Source organism: Leptonychotes weddellii, chromosome 13 (genome assembly GCF_054177405.1).
Source record: "Leptonychotes weddellii isolate Sample4059 chromosome 13, ASM5417740v2, whole genome shotgun sequence".
Lineage (NCBI taxonomy): Eukaryota > Metazoa > Chordata > Mammalia > Carnivora > Phocidae > Leptonychotes > Leptonychotes weddellii.
In genome coordinates this window covers 24,494,910-24,511,340 of record NC_138381.1, presented here as the reverse complement: position 1 = coordinate 24,511,340, position 16,431 = coordinate 24,494,910, and the positions used below count along the sequence as shown (strand labels likewise).

Below are 16,431 nucleotides of genomic sequence, written 5' to 3'. Positions count from 1 at the left end.
ATGTTCATAAACTGAACAAGGGTATATGGCCAGGGGCCCATCTCCAAAATGGGTCTATCAATGCCATGTTAGGGCCCCTAGCTTCGGGGTTCCTGAGCCCCCCTACAGATTTAGTAGGCATGGTGTTCTTAAAGGCACTAGTCAGATTGCCTAGGTTCAAAACCCTGCTCAGACTTTCCCAGCTGTGTGACCTTGGGAAAGTTGTTCAATCTTGCCAAGCCTCATTTCTCTCATCTAGAAAATGGAAATAATCAGTGTGTGCTTTAAATATCATGAGCGGAGAGTGTTAGCACAGTGCCCGGCATATAACATGCACTCAGTAAGTGCTGGCAACTGCTGCCATTATTCGTTTTCTGCACGCATCCTTCCTTTTTCCTTCTGCCTGTGGGGAAGTCAAGGGGGCGCTGGGAGGAGTATGGGAGACAGATATCTGGGTTTGAATCCTGGCCTTAAGCCACTTGTTAGATGGGACTCTACTGAGTGGAGAACGTACATGATAGTAAGCGGGAGCTATCGTTACTCTTACGGGTTCCCACACAGGAAGCCAATGAGTTCTTCCTGTGTGGGGGATGTTTCCCAGGACCAGACAACGTAGGGGAGGCAGACCTGTAAGCAAGCAGAGGGCGTGGTGTCAGAAAAATGCTTGTGAATTTTCATTCAAACCAACTTCATTCTGAAGAGTTTATTTGCAACTTAATTTTTTTTTTCTAGAGTGCCCAACTTGAAGAAATCGTCTCGTTTATGCTTAGTGCAGGTTCTTTTTAAAGCCTCACATTACGTTTGCCCTACATACCAGGATACATAAATGTGACTTGACTGACTGAAGCTGAGCAATTAGGGATAGTCTTCCCCCATGTTTTAATGGTGGAAATAACCATTACTCCCTTTCAGGGCCAAATCATTGACTTCCGAGGGCTGCTCACAGATGCCATCAAAGGAGCAACCAGCGAACTTGGCCTGAACAGCTTTGACTGTAACCCCGACCCCTCAGTAAGTGGCTAAGATGTGACATTCATCTTGCAAACTACCAACATCTAGACGAACTTCAGAAATATAATTTTGAGTCCAGGGAAACCTTGAGATCAAATCGAAGGTCACAGCAACCTGCCACCACTTATGTCACCGAGATCCACGCCCCGTTTTGCTTTCTAAATTATGAGCAATATTGTAACGTAAAGCTTTCTGTTCCTATCGTCAGGAACGATTGTTGAAACCTCTGAGTGCACTTATTGGCATGAATAGTGAGATGCGAGAATTGGCAGCCGTGGTGAGCCGGGTAAGATCTGATACTCAATTCACAAATTTACGGAGGTGGATTGGGGCTCCTGGAACATTGTGGGCTGCTTCTTTTATTAATAACAATAAATATGATCATTTATTTATAAAGTGCCCCCACTTGCAAAGGCACTCATATTGTTTAGAGGCACAATAATGCATGATAAATAAATTATAGAATCATAAAATTACAATACAAAAAGCCCACCATCTCACTACAGAGGCCAAGAAAAACAAAAGGGAAAAAGACTTAGAAGGGAAGGGACAGGTGAAAGGTTTTAGAGCAGAGCCAAGAGTTAAGGAAAGAAAGCCTCTTAGAGAAGGAAAGAGCATGCCTGTGTCTTGTTTAAACAGTCAAAGTCTAGAAACAGAGATGTTGGGAGTATGATGATTGCATAATTGAAAATTTCCATGAAAAACAAGATTAGCAGGAAAGAGCTTATCATCTGGACTACTGATTTTTAAGCTTACCCTCCAGAATTTATTTAATTTCTTCTTTTTTTAGAAAATTTAAATTCAATTAGTCAACATATAAGTACATCATTACTTTTAGATGTAGAGTTCAGCAATTCATCAGTTGCCTATAACACCCAGTGCTCATCACATCACGCGCTCTCCTTACTGCCCCTCACCATTATCCCATCCCCCCACCCACCTCCCTACCCTCCAGAATTTAAAAACAGTGAAGTCTCATGGTTAACGACTGGAATCAGCTCTGGGATCAGTTGAGCTGGATTTGATTTCTACATCCTTCTCTTTCTAGCCATGTGACTTTGAGCAAGTTCCTTGGAAACAGAATAGATTCCTGAGTTATAGGGTACTTATCTGATATCCAGCAATCTCATATTTAATGGAAGACTGAAACCCAAGCAGACTCAGAGAGATGTTTAATATGCTCCAAAAAATGCACAGATATTCTGCAGTAATTAAGGGTTCCCTAGCTCTGGCTATTCAGTTCAGCCGCTGTTACTGCCCCTATTAGTTATCGAGCATGTGCTGGGGGCTAGAAACACAAAGATGAACGAATCAGACACAGTCCTTGCCTATAAAAGTCTTTCATCCCATGGGTAAGGTGCACTTGGAGAACATAAAGGAGGGGTATTTTGTGCCAAAGGGTAGGGAAAGCATTAGGAAAGAAGATACACAAGAAACAGGCACACGAAAATGCACAAGAGGAAGGGTGGAGGGTTCTGGACCAAACAACATACCTGGAAATTGTACAGCTTTGAGCTGAATGAGCCACAAGGAGTGGTGGGGAAGGGGGCTGCAGAAAGAGGCCAAGTAAGGGGCACAGTGAGCACTAGCCCAGGGCTGGAAGTGGCCTGTAGGACATGGGAAATCTTTGAAAGGTGTCCATTGGGAGAATGGGATACTCAAATGTGCTTTTAGTCTGTCCTAATGACAGTGTGGTGGCTGGATATCAAAGAAATGGAGATGAGGAGACCAGTTCCCAAGTTATTACTAGTGAGAGAGGATGAGGTCTGAGCCAGGCTGTGGTAATTAGGATGCAAAGGAGAGCAGAGAAAAAAAAATTTTAATGCCCTTAAAAATCAATAGTCTTGGGCGCCTGGGTGGCTCAGTTGGTTAAGCGACTGCCTTCGGCTCAGGTCATGATCCTGGAGTCCCGGGATCGAGTCCCGCATCGGGCTCCCTGCTCAGCGGGGAGTCTGCTTTGCCCTCTGACCCTATCCCCTCTCATGTGTTCTCTCTCATTCTCTGTCTCTCAAATAAATAAATAAAATCTTTAAAAAAAAAAAAATCAATAGTCTTGTTACTGTTTCTGCAAAAAGACAACATGACTAGTGATGACAGAGTTACAGAGTAGAAGTGGCCCGAAATGATTCCACCGAGCATCTTTTCTATAATACCATGGGAAGTAGTCATCCAGTCTCTGCTTGAATGCTTACAGTGATGGGGAGATCACCACCTCATGACTGATAACTTTTGTTGCTCTAAGGAGGAACTTCCTATTGGGAAATTAAACACTGCTCGGTGGAACTCAATGTCAGCTCTAGACGAGGGCAAGAAATACTGCTCTGATCTATGGATGCTTTGAATTCCAGGGTAGATGAATCCCCACTCTGTGCCAAGCTTTTCCTAAGAAAGTGTGGTAATAAGTATGTGAGTGGGTGGTGGGCTTTCCTGCAGATCCACAATCTAAATATGGGACGTTCTCCCAAGATTTTGGAAGACGGAGTCCTTTCTCTGTCACTGTATCAATGGATCATGCCTATTACGCATGGGATGGGGATATAACATCTCACCAGCATTGAAAAAACATATTTTTAAAAAAATTTTTTAAATTTTATTTATTTATTCATTTTATTTATTTTTAAAGATTTTATTTATTTATTTGACAGAGAGAGAGACAGCGAGAGAGGGAACACAAACAGGGGGAGTGGGAGAGGGATAAGCAGGCTTCCTGCTGAGCAGGAAAAGAGAAAGCCACCCGATGTGGGGCTCCATCCCAGGACCCTGGGATCAAGACCTGCGCCGAAGGCAGACGCTTAACGACTGAGCCACCCAGGTGCCCCCCAAAACATATTTTTATATTTTGAACGATGTGTATGTATTATTTAAAAATTAGATAAATATAGGGGCACCTGGGTGGCTTAATCAGCTAAGTGTCCAACTCTCGGTTTTGGCTCAGGTCATGATCTCAGGGTCATGAGATTGAGCGCTGCGGTGAGCTCCGCACTCAGCCGGGCGTCTGCTTGAAGATTCTCTCTCTCTGCCCCTCCTTCCATTCCGGTGCACACACACTCTCTCTCAAATAAACAAATAGATCTTTAAAAAAATTAAATGACTATAAAAATAGTTACCAGATTGTTCTGTAGTCACTCAGAATGACTTTTAAAAGGAAGCTTTTTCTGATGTAACACTAGATACTCAGTATGCTTGGAACTGCCCCTACTGAGAAAGGCCCTGAGCGGCTGTTCTGAGGCGTCCTGTGGAATTGAAGTTTGGAAACTGTAAATTAGTTATCAGTAAAAGCTACCTTAATTGATTGCCCCAGATGGCTGCTACAGGGCTCCACTAGGAGAGGGCAAACCGCGCTTTTGCTTGCTTGTTAGCTTCCTTGAATTCTGTAGAAGCAATTGCTCCTGATGGAAAGTAGGGAGAGATCACTAGGGAAAAAGAGAAATTGGTTTCAGAGGAGCATTATCTCTTTTAGGCCACAAATTAAGAAAGCGTTTGCGAGATCAAGGAGCAAGCGAGGCCAGGCCCTGGCTGGGAACTCTGTTTTGCAGTAAAAGCCAATGTAATTTGAAGGCATATTCTGTAGCTTCTTTGATTACAGTCATAAATCAGCATGGTTTGCTATTGACTGAAGACAGGTATAGTCCATCGTTAGGAGATTTTGTTTCCTCTTAAAAGTACCATATTATCTCATCAATCTCTTCTTCAGGGAAAATCACGGAATATGTTCATGGCATCCATTTGGTGAACTAGCCCATAATTACAATGCGTATATATACATATATCTAAAATGGGGAGTTTTTATCACCAGCACTTTATGTCCTATTGTAAGTCAAGTGGTCTGCTGCTCCTGTGTTTATTACAGCTGTGGAGGAAAACATTAGTTTTAACAAAATGATCAAATGTGCATTGCAGGACATTTATCTCCATAATCCAAACATAAAGTGGAATGACATTATTGGACTCGATGCAGCCAAGCAGTTAGTCAAAGAAGCTGTTGTGTACCCTATCAGGGTAAGGATGGGAAGCCTCTTGGGGGTTGTTCCTGTTCGTTATCCATTGGACAAACTGTATGTCATGCACCCATCAGGAAGAGAAGGGCAGGCTGTTCTTCTGTCATCGAGTTAACTTTTTGCCTTTGTCACAATATTTGGCTAAACACTGGTGTGCCAAGGCCCTGTCGATTGCAGGCAATTTGAAATCATGTTACATATTGGTTCAAGGCAGGTCTGTTCAAGTGATCATTTAAGATCTAAGACTCTAATGTAGATGATTTGTCAGTTACTATAGATTGGTTCAAATTAGCCTGCCTCCCTAAAAATATACTTATTATAGTAGAAAGGCCTCCTCTAAGAGAGGGCCTCTCACTTTATTTCTATAGATCTTACCCCCCCCCATACCCCCATCATCTGAGGTTCTGCTTTTGACTTTTCGTGAAGACTAGACAGCCCCTTCCAGGGCACTGGCCAGTAAAGCCATCATGTTATGCTTACTGCTTTTTCCCGATAAGTCTCTGTGCAGAGCGTTTCATGAAACAGGAAGGAAAATAGGAAAACAAGACGTTCCATGTCGGGTTTATGACTGTGGTGACGAGAAGGTCTGTGTACCACATAGCTTTGGCTGTGTAACAGACCACCCCAAAACGTTGTGCCTTAAAACAACAATCATTTATTTGTGTGCAGTTGTGGCGGTAGGCAGTCTGGGCTAGGCTCAGTAGGGCCAGCTCATCTCTTTTCCACCTGGTACTGGCTGGGCTTACTCATATGTTTGGGGCACCAGCCAGCCTGGCTGGGAAAGCTGCGATAGACAGGACGACTGAGACTTGTCCACGTGCCTCTCATCCTCCAGCAGGCAGGCCCAGTCTTGTTCTTGTGGCGACACACACTTCCCAGACAGAAGTGAGAAAGGGCAGGTCTCAATCCAACAGCATTTTTCATGTCTCTTCTTATAGTCCTTATATTTTCAAGTCTCTTCTTATATTTGCTAATGTCTCAGTGGCCAAGATCACAAGGCCAAGTCCAGATTCAAGTGGCGGAGAAATATACTCTACTGAGAGGCAGTAGATTTTATTTCCCCTCGGTGGAAGGAGCTGCAGATAATTTGTGACCATTTTCTGTGACCTCTCAAAGTCAAGATAACACATTGATTGTACTGAATAGTCTATTGATTCTTACCACTGAGCCCACGCAGCCCCTGATTTTTGGTTGCTTCTATTCTAACGAGACAAAAATCAATAAATTTGGATGGTCTCCCCCACTTTCTTCCTGTGTTCAGACATGGGGGTAAGGAATATACTGGCATTCGGAATTAGTAGAAGTTTATTCACCCTTTCCTCTAAGCAGCTCTACAGTACAAGTCTCCTGGGAAAGGACAGACCATCTCATTGAAACTCTGGATATGTTAACTCCGTGGCGTTATAAGCTTTGTATGTTATGGCATCAGCATCAGCAAGAAACCAGTAGCTGGTTACAATTTTACTATTGTTTTTCCTTCTCCCGTGTTCTCCATCAACTCTCCCTACCCTCCAGACTGTCTGAATTTGAACTAATGAGAGAGAATTACTGAAGTCCACGCATGCCCTGTTTGGAGTCCTTGTCTCATAATGCATCCAGCACTGAATGTTCCCAACTTCTAAATCAGGCTTTGCCATAGCTTTGTGCTTTATTAATATACACCTTTGTTGTTGGTTTTAGTGTTTATCTTAAAGGGTATTCCTGGTTCACAACATTCAAAAGATTGCCCTGTACATAGAACTCCGGGGGAAATGATGTTATGTATGTAGGAAATAACTACCAGAGCGGGAAAGTACCTGGATATGCCTTTCTTTTCCTTAAAAAAAAACCAAAAAACAAAACTGCTCTTTTAAAAAGCCACAAAAATTAAGCCAGGCATGGCTATTAAGTGTGAAAGTAAAACTGGGGTAAATAACGATGTAAACAGAAGCAGCCAGCCTTAAGAAAAGGAAGACTTGACTCTCTGAGTTGTGCCGTGTTTCACTCCAGCTTCCTTCATTCGTCTGTGCTAACCGTGTGCAGGCTGATGTAGTGATGCCAAACCTCATCTTTGTTCCTTGTTTCCACAGTACCCACAGCTGTTTACAGGAATCCTTTCTCCCTGGAAAGGACTGCTGCTGTATGGCCCTCCAGGTAAAGGAATCTTTCTGTTTTGGTCTTGATATCAAGCGTGTGCCGAGGATGAGTTGCCCTATCTGTCCTCATCCGGGCCGGAGGCCGATGAGCGCTGGGTAACCACCTCCTTTTTCACTTGTGAGACTGACTTCTATCTGCGAGCAGGGGGATGGAGCTCAGGTGTCACTCATGTTTTATCCCCATGTGTCTCTAGGTACAGGAAAGACTTTACTAGCCAAAGCTGTGGCCACGGAGTGCAAAACCACCTTCTTTAACATTTCTGCATCTACCATTGTCAGCAAATGGAGAGGGGATTCCGAAAAACTTGTTCGGGTAGGAATTCTTGATTTTGCCTTTTTTAGAATAAGCTCCAGGAGAATACGATGGTACAAAATGATGTTAGAGCTTATTTGTTTTTAAGTGATTTATATGTTAGAATTTACCCTGGATTTTGATTACCGAAAGCCCAGGAGATGGGTTGACTATTATATGTGGATATTAATCCTGTCCCCATCAGCAAAACATGATCTCCTTTCCTTCAGGAATGTGACCAACAGTCCTTTTTTGATTCCTGTAGCTTAGGAACAGAAGCTGGGACAAAGGTTGTTTATGAAGTGGAATATTTTTTTCTTCATTCAAGAAGCATTTATTATTAAGCATGTGCAGTATATTCAATTAACATTTATTGAGAAGCTACTACCATATGCTAGTCCCTACGCTAGATACTCTCAGAAAGAATCAAGAAATTGAAAACAATTATTTTTTCGGATGCCCTAAGCAACTTTCCTCCACAGTGCCCCATAGCCTTACAGTTTTTTCTGCTCCTTAGGAGAGAAATATAAAATATATTTTATGTAAAATATAATATGAAATTTTACGTTATAAAATTTTACTATACTTTCCAGTCACCTTAAGAGAACATCTGTTTATGATTTACACCTCAGTGTAAGGTGGGCCCTCCTCAGAAGTCCTGTTAAATAGTTGAATTCTGTAGAATGACTGGTGAGAAATCAATACTAAGTCAATGTAAATACCATGTATTTTCTGAAAAGAAATTACTCTAAAACATTAGGCTTAAGTTACATTCCCTTGGATGACTCATTCTCAAAATATTATGGCTTACTTGGAAGTCAGAATATTTTTATAGGATTGATTTACTTAAAATGACCTATTATTTATTACTTTGATACTTTTCTCAAGTTACTTCGAATGTGTAAGTTTTTATAAATTCTTATCACCCCTTCAAGATTGTAATTTGTGGAAATCCATGTTGACATCTGTTTCTTTGTTTTTTGAGTCTACCTTAGTATCAGGTCTAAAGGTGGGGTTGGATCTTACCTGTTCCTAAATTTGTGGGTTCTTTTTTTTTTCTTGAAGATTGTATTTATTTATTTGAGAGAGAGAGAGTGAGAGAGAGAGAGAGCACATAAGAGGGGGGAGGGTCAGAGGGAGAAGCAGACTCCCCGCCGAGCAGGGAGCCCAATGCGGGACTCGATCCCAGGACTCCAGGATCATGACCTGAGCCGAAGGCAGTCACTTAACCAACTGAGCCACCGAGGTGCCCCAAATTTGTGGGTTCTATGTGATACTAGTTAGTTTGATTTCAGTTAGCTAAAATCCAACTAACTATAAAATCTTCATCAGCCTGAAGACTTTTTTTTAACATTCCATTTCTATGTGCTGAGGAACAATAAAACTTTTACGAGATGCCCCCAGAATCCGTTTAGATTCATCTCCTGTCACGAAAAGTGGTGTTTACAACTGTGAGCACAAAACACTGCAAGATGCTCAAAGAAAGATTACATTATATTCCCTGGACAGGACTTCCCTAAACAGAAGAATAAATTCAAGTATTTTATGAATATTCTTTTTTCTCAAAGATTTTATTCATTTATTTCAGAGAAAGAGAGCACATGCACATGCGCAAGTATGAGCAGTGGGAAAGGCAGAGTGAGAAGCAGACTCCCCACTGAGCAGGGAGCCTAAGGCAGGACTCTGTCCCAGGATTCTGGGATCATGACTTGAGCCGAAGGCAGATGCTCAACTGACTGAGCCACCCAGGCGCCCCTTTTATGAATATTCTCAATGAATATTGAAACTACTAAAAGAATTGTCTTGTTTAATGTTGGATAGCCAGAAAAGTCATTTAACAAGGACTCTCCATTCTGTGTGAACATTTTATTTAACTAAAGTTTTCCTTTGCTTCAGTATTATTTTGTTAGAATTCTAAGGGTGAGGAAATGATTGCTCCCCCAATTTCTCCCCTTCCTTTCCCAAATATTTTAAAAAAATAACTAGCGTTGGGGTGCCTGGGTGGCTCAGTCAGTTAAGTGGCCGACTCTTGATCTCGGCTCAGGTCATAATCTCGGCTCAGGTCATGATCTCAGGGTCCTGGGATCAAGCCCCACATCAGGCTCTACTCTCAGCAGGGAGTCTGCTTGAGGATTCTCTCTCTCCCTCTCCCCTTCCTCCCACTCACACTCCCTCTCTTTCTCTCTCTAAAATAAATAAACAAATCTTTTTTTTTTTTTTAAAGATTTTATTTATTTATTTGACAGAGAGAGGCACAGCGAGAGAGGGAACACAAGCAGGAGGAGTGGGAGAGGGAGGAGCAGACTTCCTGCTGAGCAGGGAGCCCAATGTGGGGCTCGATCCCAGGACCCTGAGATCATGACCTGAGCCGAAGGCAGACGCTTAACGACTGAGCCACCCAGGCACCCCGATAAACAAATCTTAAAAAAAAAAAACAAAACCTAGTATTTTTGGAAAAAAAAAAAAAGGTACAAAAGGGAATATAGACCCTTGAGCCCTCTCCCTACTACAGTTTGCTAGAGCAGCCTTTCAGGACATTTATCTGTATCTATACTAATATCAACAACTTCCATCTATGTCTCCCTTCCTTATTAAATACAAGTCGGAACATATGACACATAACCTTGTATACCTTTTGGTTTTTTTCCACACTCAACAATAAAACTTGGCTGTTGTTCCACACTATTATAGACAGAACAGTTCTTTTATAAGTCTGCAAGGCATTTCATTGCCTGAGTATACCAAAATGTAATTAACCTGTCTTTTCTTAATGGACATTTAGGTTGTTTCTAGTCTCTTGCTATCATGAACAAAGCTACAGTAAACAATCTTACTATATACGTGTCCTTGCATACATAATAGTGTAGGACAATTTCTTTGAAGTAGAGTTGCTAGGTCAGAGAGAATGAAAAATCACTGATTGCCAAATTACCTGACAACAGCGTTGCACCAGCTTACACACCCATCAATGACGTGCACTGCTCATTTGCTTCCCCAACCCTGGCCAACACTTGCAGTACTTAAATTTAAAAATCTTTGCCAATCTGATAGTGAAAGTAATATTTCAGTGCTCAAATATGCATTTATTTAATTCTGAATGAACTTGAGCATCTTTTTATAGGTTTAGAAGATATTTGTATTTTCTTTTTTTCTGCGAAATGCGTTTTTGGTTTTGGATATTTAAAAAAAATAATTCAACAGGAAAATAGATAACCTCTGCTAACTTTAAAGGATCTCATCTTCTATCCTTTCAGAAATTATTTTCTGAGCTCTTGGAAAGATCCTCACCTAGAAAATCTTGGTCATGCTGTCAAGATCTTTACTATGAAGTTTTCAGATAATGAGAGCCCTTCAGGACCTTCCTCTAAATTGGAGACACTTTCCTACCATTTGTTTCTCTTTCTATTCCAATTAAAGAGTTATCTATAGGGAACCCTTGGGTTATGTTCCTCCCTCCCCTCCTAATGTTCTTGCCTCCTAGGAATTGATGCTATTGAATAGTTGAGTGGTCTCTTTAGCAAATGCACACACCTGTTGGTGCTTACATCTTTCAACACCCTCCCCCTGCCCCCCAACCATATGATTTAACTTCCTCCAAGTACTTTTGAAAATTTTAGACTAACGCTTCCAGAGCACTTACCCGGAATTCTATATATTCTCTGGCACTGGAAAGAGCAGTGGCGTGGTCATTATGGAGACATAGGCTCCAGATGTGGTTCTCCTTCCAACTGGATGTTTGGTCTTGTAGAGCCTCTTGGTCTCTCTGCACCTTAGGGAGCACCTTAAAAACATGTGTGGTTCTATTAAAGAGTTCTGATATTCCACTTTTCATTGGAAAGATTGCTGCTGTTGTAATCATCCTTAATATCAGTTATATTTGGGCTTTTTTTTGTGATAAGGAAAACAAGTTACTGGCTTCTAATGAGAGGGTCTCTATTGTGTCTAAAAGGCATTTGTGATGTGTGTCCCAGCATTGATACTGTTCTCTCAGTTCATTAGGCTGAGCCAGTTGTCTCGGCTGAATGAAATAGGATTCTGTGAAAGGAAAATACTTGAGGATGAGCATGGATGTACCATGCGTGCATGCAGTGGTGAAGGTGAGGAATTTCCCACTCAGTGACAGGGAGACCTATAAGGGATAACCTGCCACTACTCATGAAAACCGCAATCTGGCCTTTTCTCCTCTTATTTGTTCTGTGTTGCTTTGCTAGTGCTAAGTGACATGGAGAATAAATCCCCTATGCCTATTAAAGAACCTCTATTCTTTTCTAAATCTCTACTGCTTTCTCCGATCAACCAGTGAAGAATTATATATGGTGCTCAAGAGATCAGTTTCAAGGTTAAAAAAAAGAAAGGTTTAGTTCTTTATACTCTTTTCATCACCACCACATCTCCCTTTAGAGCTCTTTATTTTGTTTTTATATGTCTGTTCTTTTGCTGGCTGCTTTCCTGTTCTTGTTCAGTCTATAATATTTTATTTTGGAATGAAACATTTTATTCAATTGGGAATTGCCTTCGAGTACCTGAGCCTACCAAACAACAATGCTTGGAGTGGAATGGGGGCCCCAAGGAGTAATATGGGGAGTAGAAAGGGGCAAAATTCTTCAGCCTTGTTACCCATGACTGGAACTGTATCCTCTCCCTACAATCCTTCCTTCTAAGAATAACCTTCATTGTCCCTAAAGGTTAAGGGAAAATCATCAAATGAGTTTAAACATTCCAAGGCTTTTGTGTCCATATGGAACATATGATTGGCAGGGAGTCTCAGGGGCTAACTAACTGACTAGAAGCTCAGGAATTGAGTTGTATCTTAAGCTCTCCCATTTATGATTAGTAACCTTGAGCTCACCACTAACTCTCTCTGTCTCTAATTTTATCAAGTGATAAGTGGAAACAATTGGACCATCCATGGGGTTTTGTTGAGGAGAAATAATTGCAATGATTATAAAGTTATTGTGGAAGAACAGAGTGCAGCATAAATGCTTAATATTACAGCCATCCTAAGCTTTTAATCTCTAGGAGCATCAGGGAACTTGAACTTAAGTATATGAATTTGAATATGTGGTTGCTTTTCTCCCACCCAGGTGTTATTTGAACTTGCCCGCTATCACGCCCCCTCCACCATCTTCCTGGACGAGCTGGAGTCAGTGATGAGTCAGAGAGGCACAGCTCCTGGGTAACAGACAGGGTTTTTTTTTTTTTTTTTTGGTCATCACTTCTCTCCTCTTGTAAGTGTGTTTGATGGTCGGAAGCCCATCGACATTTACCAGCAGAATGAGCCTATTAATAAGCCCACAAATTTTCTGCAGACACATGGAAAGGTCTTTAAATTAGATCCTGTTAACTGAATAGCTGATTTAAGTAGTTTTTATAACCGGAGGAAATGTCATCCTCCCTTCCCCCTTCCCCCACAGAGTGGTTTTCAGGCCTGAAGATCACCCAGCCCCATGATCCCAGGCTGCCATAACGGTCTTGCTGGCTCAAAATAGCTGTTGTGACCACGTCCTCTGGAGCCAGAGGGGCTGCCTGCGGGGAATGGGGCTGCAAAGGCCAAGTCCCGAGAGGCAGCCCTCGACAAGGTGTGTGAGGCCAGGGAAGCCACCACTTCTCTGTGACATCAGGTTGTGGCTCAGGCTGATTTTAAATATGTCACATATGTCATCTCTAAAGACTAAGTGTCCACTAATGTCCCCAGCAGGAAAGAACACATCTCAGACTGCAGTGAGCCTTCTGTGTGTGTGTGTGTGTGTGTTTTAAGAAAGTCCTTCTGTCTTAGTCAGAAGTAAGCATTCTTCTTTGAAACTTTTTACTAAACCTGGCTTGGAAGAACACGTCTCTGGGCAATCTCAACAAAGCTGCATTTATTAATGGCCTCTAATGGCCCATTATCAAGGAAGAACTAGTAGTAATAAGAGGCAAATATTTAGCTTCTTGGATGTATAACTACAATATAATTTATGAAATTTTACTTATTGAAAATCATTTTCCTAACGGCAAAGCAACCATTAAGATGCACCCAAGAGGCATGGAATCGGTAGCATTGACTTAAATGGGAAAATTGCCATGGCTTTAATGGGTGCTAGTCAGCCCCAGGCTGGGACACCCTGTCTTTCTAGTCAGGACCTGATGGGATGGGAGCAGACCAGTGCACAGGCACCCGGCTGGGCACCCATCACGCAGATCACCCTGGTGCTCACCCCATCTGCGAAGACCCGGCCCACCTGGCTGCCTTACCATAGTGATCTGTGCACTTGGGCTTCATTCGCTCTGTCCATCTCCACTGCCAGGCTTCCCCACAGCTTTGAATGTGCTAATTTGGGAACTTCATCAACTATCCTTGGGTGGGCTCCCAAACGTCAGCTTCCTTGTCTGGAACTTGGGCCCTAAAAGTAGAGTCTTCAAAGGGTCAGGGAATAAGGGCAGGTGCTCTGAAGACTTCGTGGGTCATATGATGTTAAGAGAAAAATTATGAGCAAATGCTAAATAAATATACAACTCTACTGTGAGACTCTCCTTTCTCTTAAGAAAGGTAGTTTGACTGTGAGTGGCACAGTTCTTGAAAAAACACATACCTAATTGATGCTGCCACCATACACACGCAGAGATGAGAGGCTGAATGTTGTGCGGTCCGAGAAATGCATTTTTTGTCCTTTTACTTCAATCTATACAAGTGAAGAGGAAGGAGAACCTGCTGAATGTAGTCAGTATTTAGAGCCGATTTAGATTGTTAGGTCCTGTAGTGAGATCCTTCTTGTTGGGAGGGTCTTTGGCCGTGGTGGAGGTGTTGGCTCAGAAGGTGAATTTGCGCAGAAGACAGCCTCAATCTGCTGTGTAAGGAAAGCATACTTTCCATGTCATTATCTTGGTTATTAGAAGAGAATGAAATAGATTCATTGTAGTAGCTCATCTCTCTTCTTCAATAGATTATATCCACAAATTATACTAAAAGAAATACTGTGTATAAGAGTACTTTTATGCCCGCTACAGAAATGAAAGGATTCTTCTCAATGACACTGTTTTCACCAAGGGCAGATAGTCCTGCAGGTAGACACAGCCTGGCTGCATTAAGTCCATCAGGGCTGTCTACTTTTCAGCTGTTTTCTAGTTCACTGCCAGCCTGTGGCTTTCTTTTCAATGTGGTCAGTATGTTCATTTACTTCCTTTCTATCACCCTCTTTGTGAAGAGAGTACCAAACTGCTTGTTTCCTCCAACTCTAGTACAAGTGGCTCCTTAGAATGAGGCAGGGAACATGTTCTACAGGCACCGAGTCACTGATGTGAATGCAACTCTTGTCCTGGGAGCAAAGGCTCCACGTCTTGGGAGACCCTCACCTCTGTGTCTCTCTGTAGGGGAGAGCATGAAGGAAGCCTTCGAATGAAGACAGAGTTACTGGTGCAAATGGATGGGCTGGCTCGCTCAGAAGATCTCGTGTTTGTCTTAGCAGCCTCTAACCTGCCATGGTAAGAGATCTTGTTACAGTTTGAATACATTTTTAAAAAAGATTTATTTATTTGAGAGCAAATGCCCTAGAGGGGCAGAGAAAGATGGAAAGAGAGAATCTCAAGCGGACTCCCTGCCGAGCGCAGAGCCCTCTGTGGGGCTTTATCCCACAACCCAGAGATCGTGACCTGAGCCAAAATAGAGTCTAATGCTTAACTGACTGAGCTATCCAGGTGCCCCTTGAATACATTTTCATGAGCCACTGAGTACGGATGAAGACACCGTGTTGACCATTTTGGGCAAAGGCTCATTGTTTGGTTCCAGCCCTGGGGGATTAATCGGAAGTCTTTCCTGGTCAAGTCCTCAGTCCTTGCTATCTGTACCGTGAAAGAATCTGCCTTAATAGAAGGAACATAGGCCAGGCCTACCACTAACAATATTTAAAATGGACATTTTGGGGCACCTGGGTGGCTCAGTTGGTTAAGTGTCTGACTTCAGCTCAGGTCATATCTCAGCGTCCTGGGATTGAGCCCCATGTTGAGCCCCACCTCAGGCTCCATGTTCAGAGGGGAGTCTGTTTCTCCCTCTCCCCCTGCCCCTCTCCCTGCTTGTGTTCTCTTTCCTTCTCTCTCTCTCAAATTACTAAATAAAATCTTTCAAAAAATAAAATGGACATTTGGAGTTTCAAGTCAAATTATTTACTATATTTGAGCAGGGCTTTGGCAGAGAACTATAAAATGCCAAAGTGTTCAGGCAGGATTCAAGGAATATTCCAGAAATAATATGTTTATACTTTAACAGTATTAAAATCAAACTTTTTTTTAAATTAGGAGGAAAATCTTTAATGTTGCATAGTAAATAGGAAGCTAAATAATCTCTAATTGAGAATATAATCTACTCTCAGAGTCTTTTATTTAAATTGTATCCCAGAGTGGTTTAAGAACAATTCTAGAAGTGGAATTGGGAAATAAGAGAGTTTGACTAGGGAAAAACAATATCTATTTGGAGAGTATATTTAAAAAAATAATTATAGTCTCTTTATAGTTCCAAGAATATTTTCACATACATTATTTCTTTTGAGCTGCAGGTAAGACAGGAGACAGATAAGGGAGTGCTGTTTTTCCCATTCACAGACAGGGAGCAAGGACGAGGAAGGTCAATCCACCCAAAGTCAATAGCAAATCTGCAACAGAGCTGGGACTTGTCACACTATCCCCCGACTCTCCCCCCTACCCCAACCATTTCTGTTTCCACATGCAAAGACAAAAGAGAAACTCTTCTGTTGTTTCTCTTGCTGGTCATCTAGGCTCCCAAAGAAGTCACTGAAAAGAGATGGTTATGTTCACATGTAATCTGTTATTTTAAATATATTCCTAATTTCAACCTGGTTCCACCTCCCCTTAAATTTGTAAGACTTCACTAATGTGTAAGGTGATCAGCATTTATGTGTTCATGATAGAGGTATTTATATACAAATATTAAAGTGACGTCCAAGCAGAGAACTGTCATTTAAATGTGACTGTGAAATCCCTCAGAGAAGGAATCTCCATTGCTTCATCCATTTGAAATAGGGTT

General features: G+C 42.0%; 1 protein-coding gene across 1 annotated transcript in view; it reads left to right on the top strand.

The window, feature by feature from the left end:
* KATNAL2 (katanin catalytic subunit A1 like 2) overlaps positions 1-16,431 on the top strand; it is a 71,027-nt gene that overhangs the window by 38,106 nt on the left and 16,490 nt on the right. Inside the window, exons 7-13 of the mRNA XM_081801298.1 lie at positions 892-990; positions 1,199-1,276; positions 4,891-4,989; positions 7,058-7,121; positions 7,318-7,436; positions 12,500-12,591; positions 14,766-14,876. Coding sequence (XP_081657424.1) covers positions 892-990; positions 1,199-1,276; positions 4,891-4,989; positions 7,058-7,121; positions 7,318-7,436; positions 12,500-12,591; positions 14,766-14,876 — 662 coding nt within the window. The remainder of the gene's footprint in view (positions 1-891; positions 991-1,198; positions 1,277-4,890; positions 4,990-7,057; positions 7,122-7,317; positions 7,437-12,499; positions 12,592-14,765; positions 14,877-16,431) is intronic.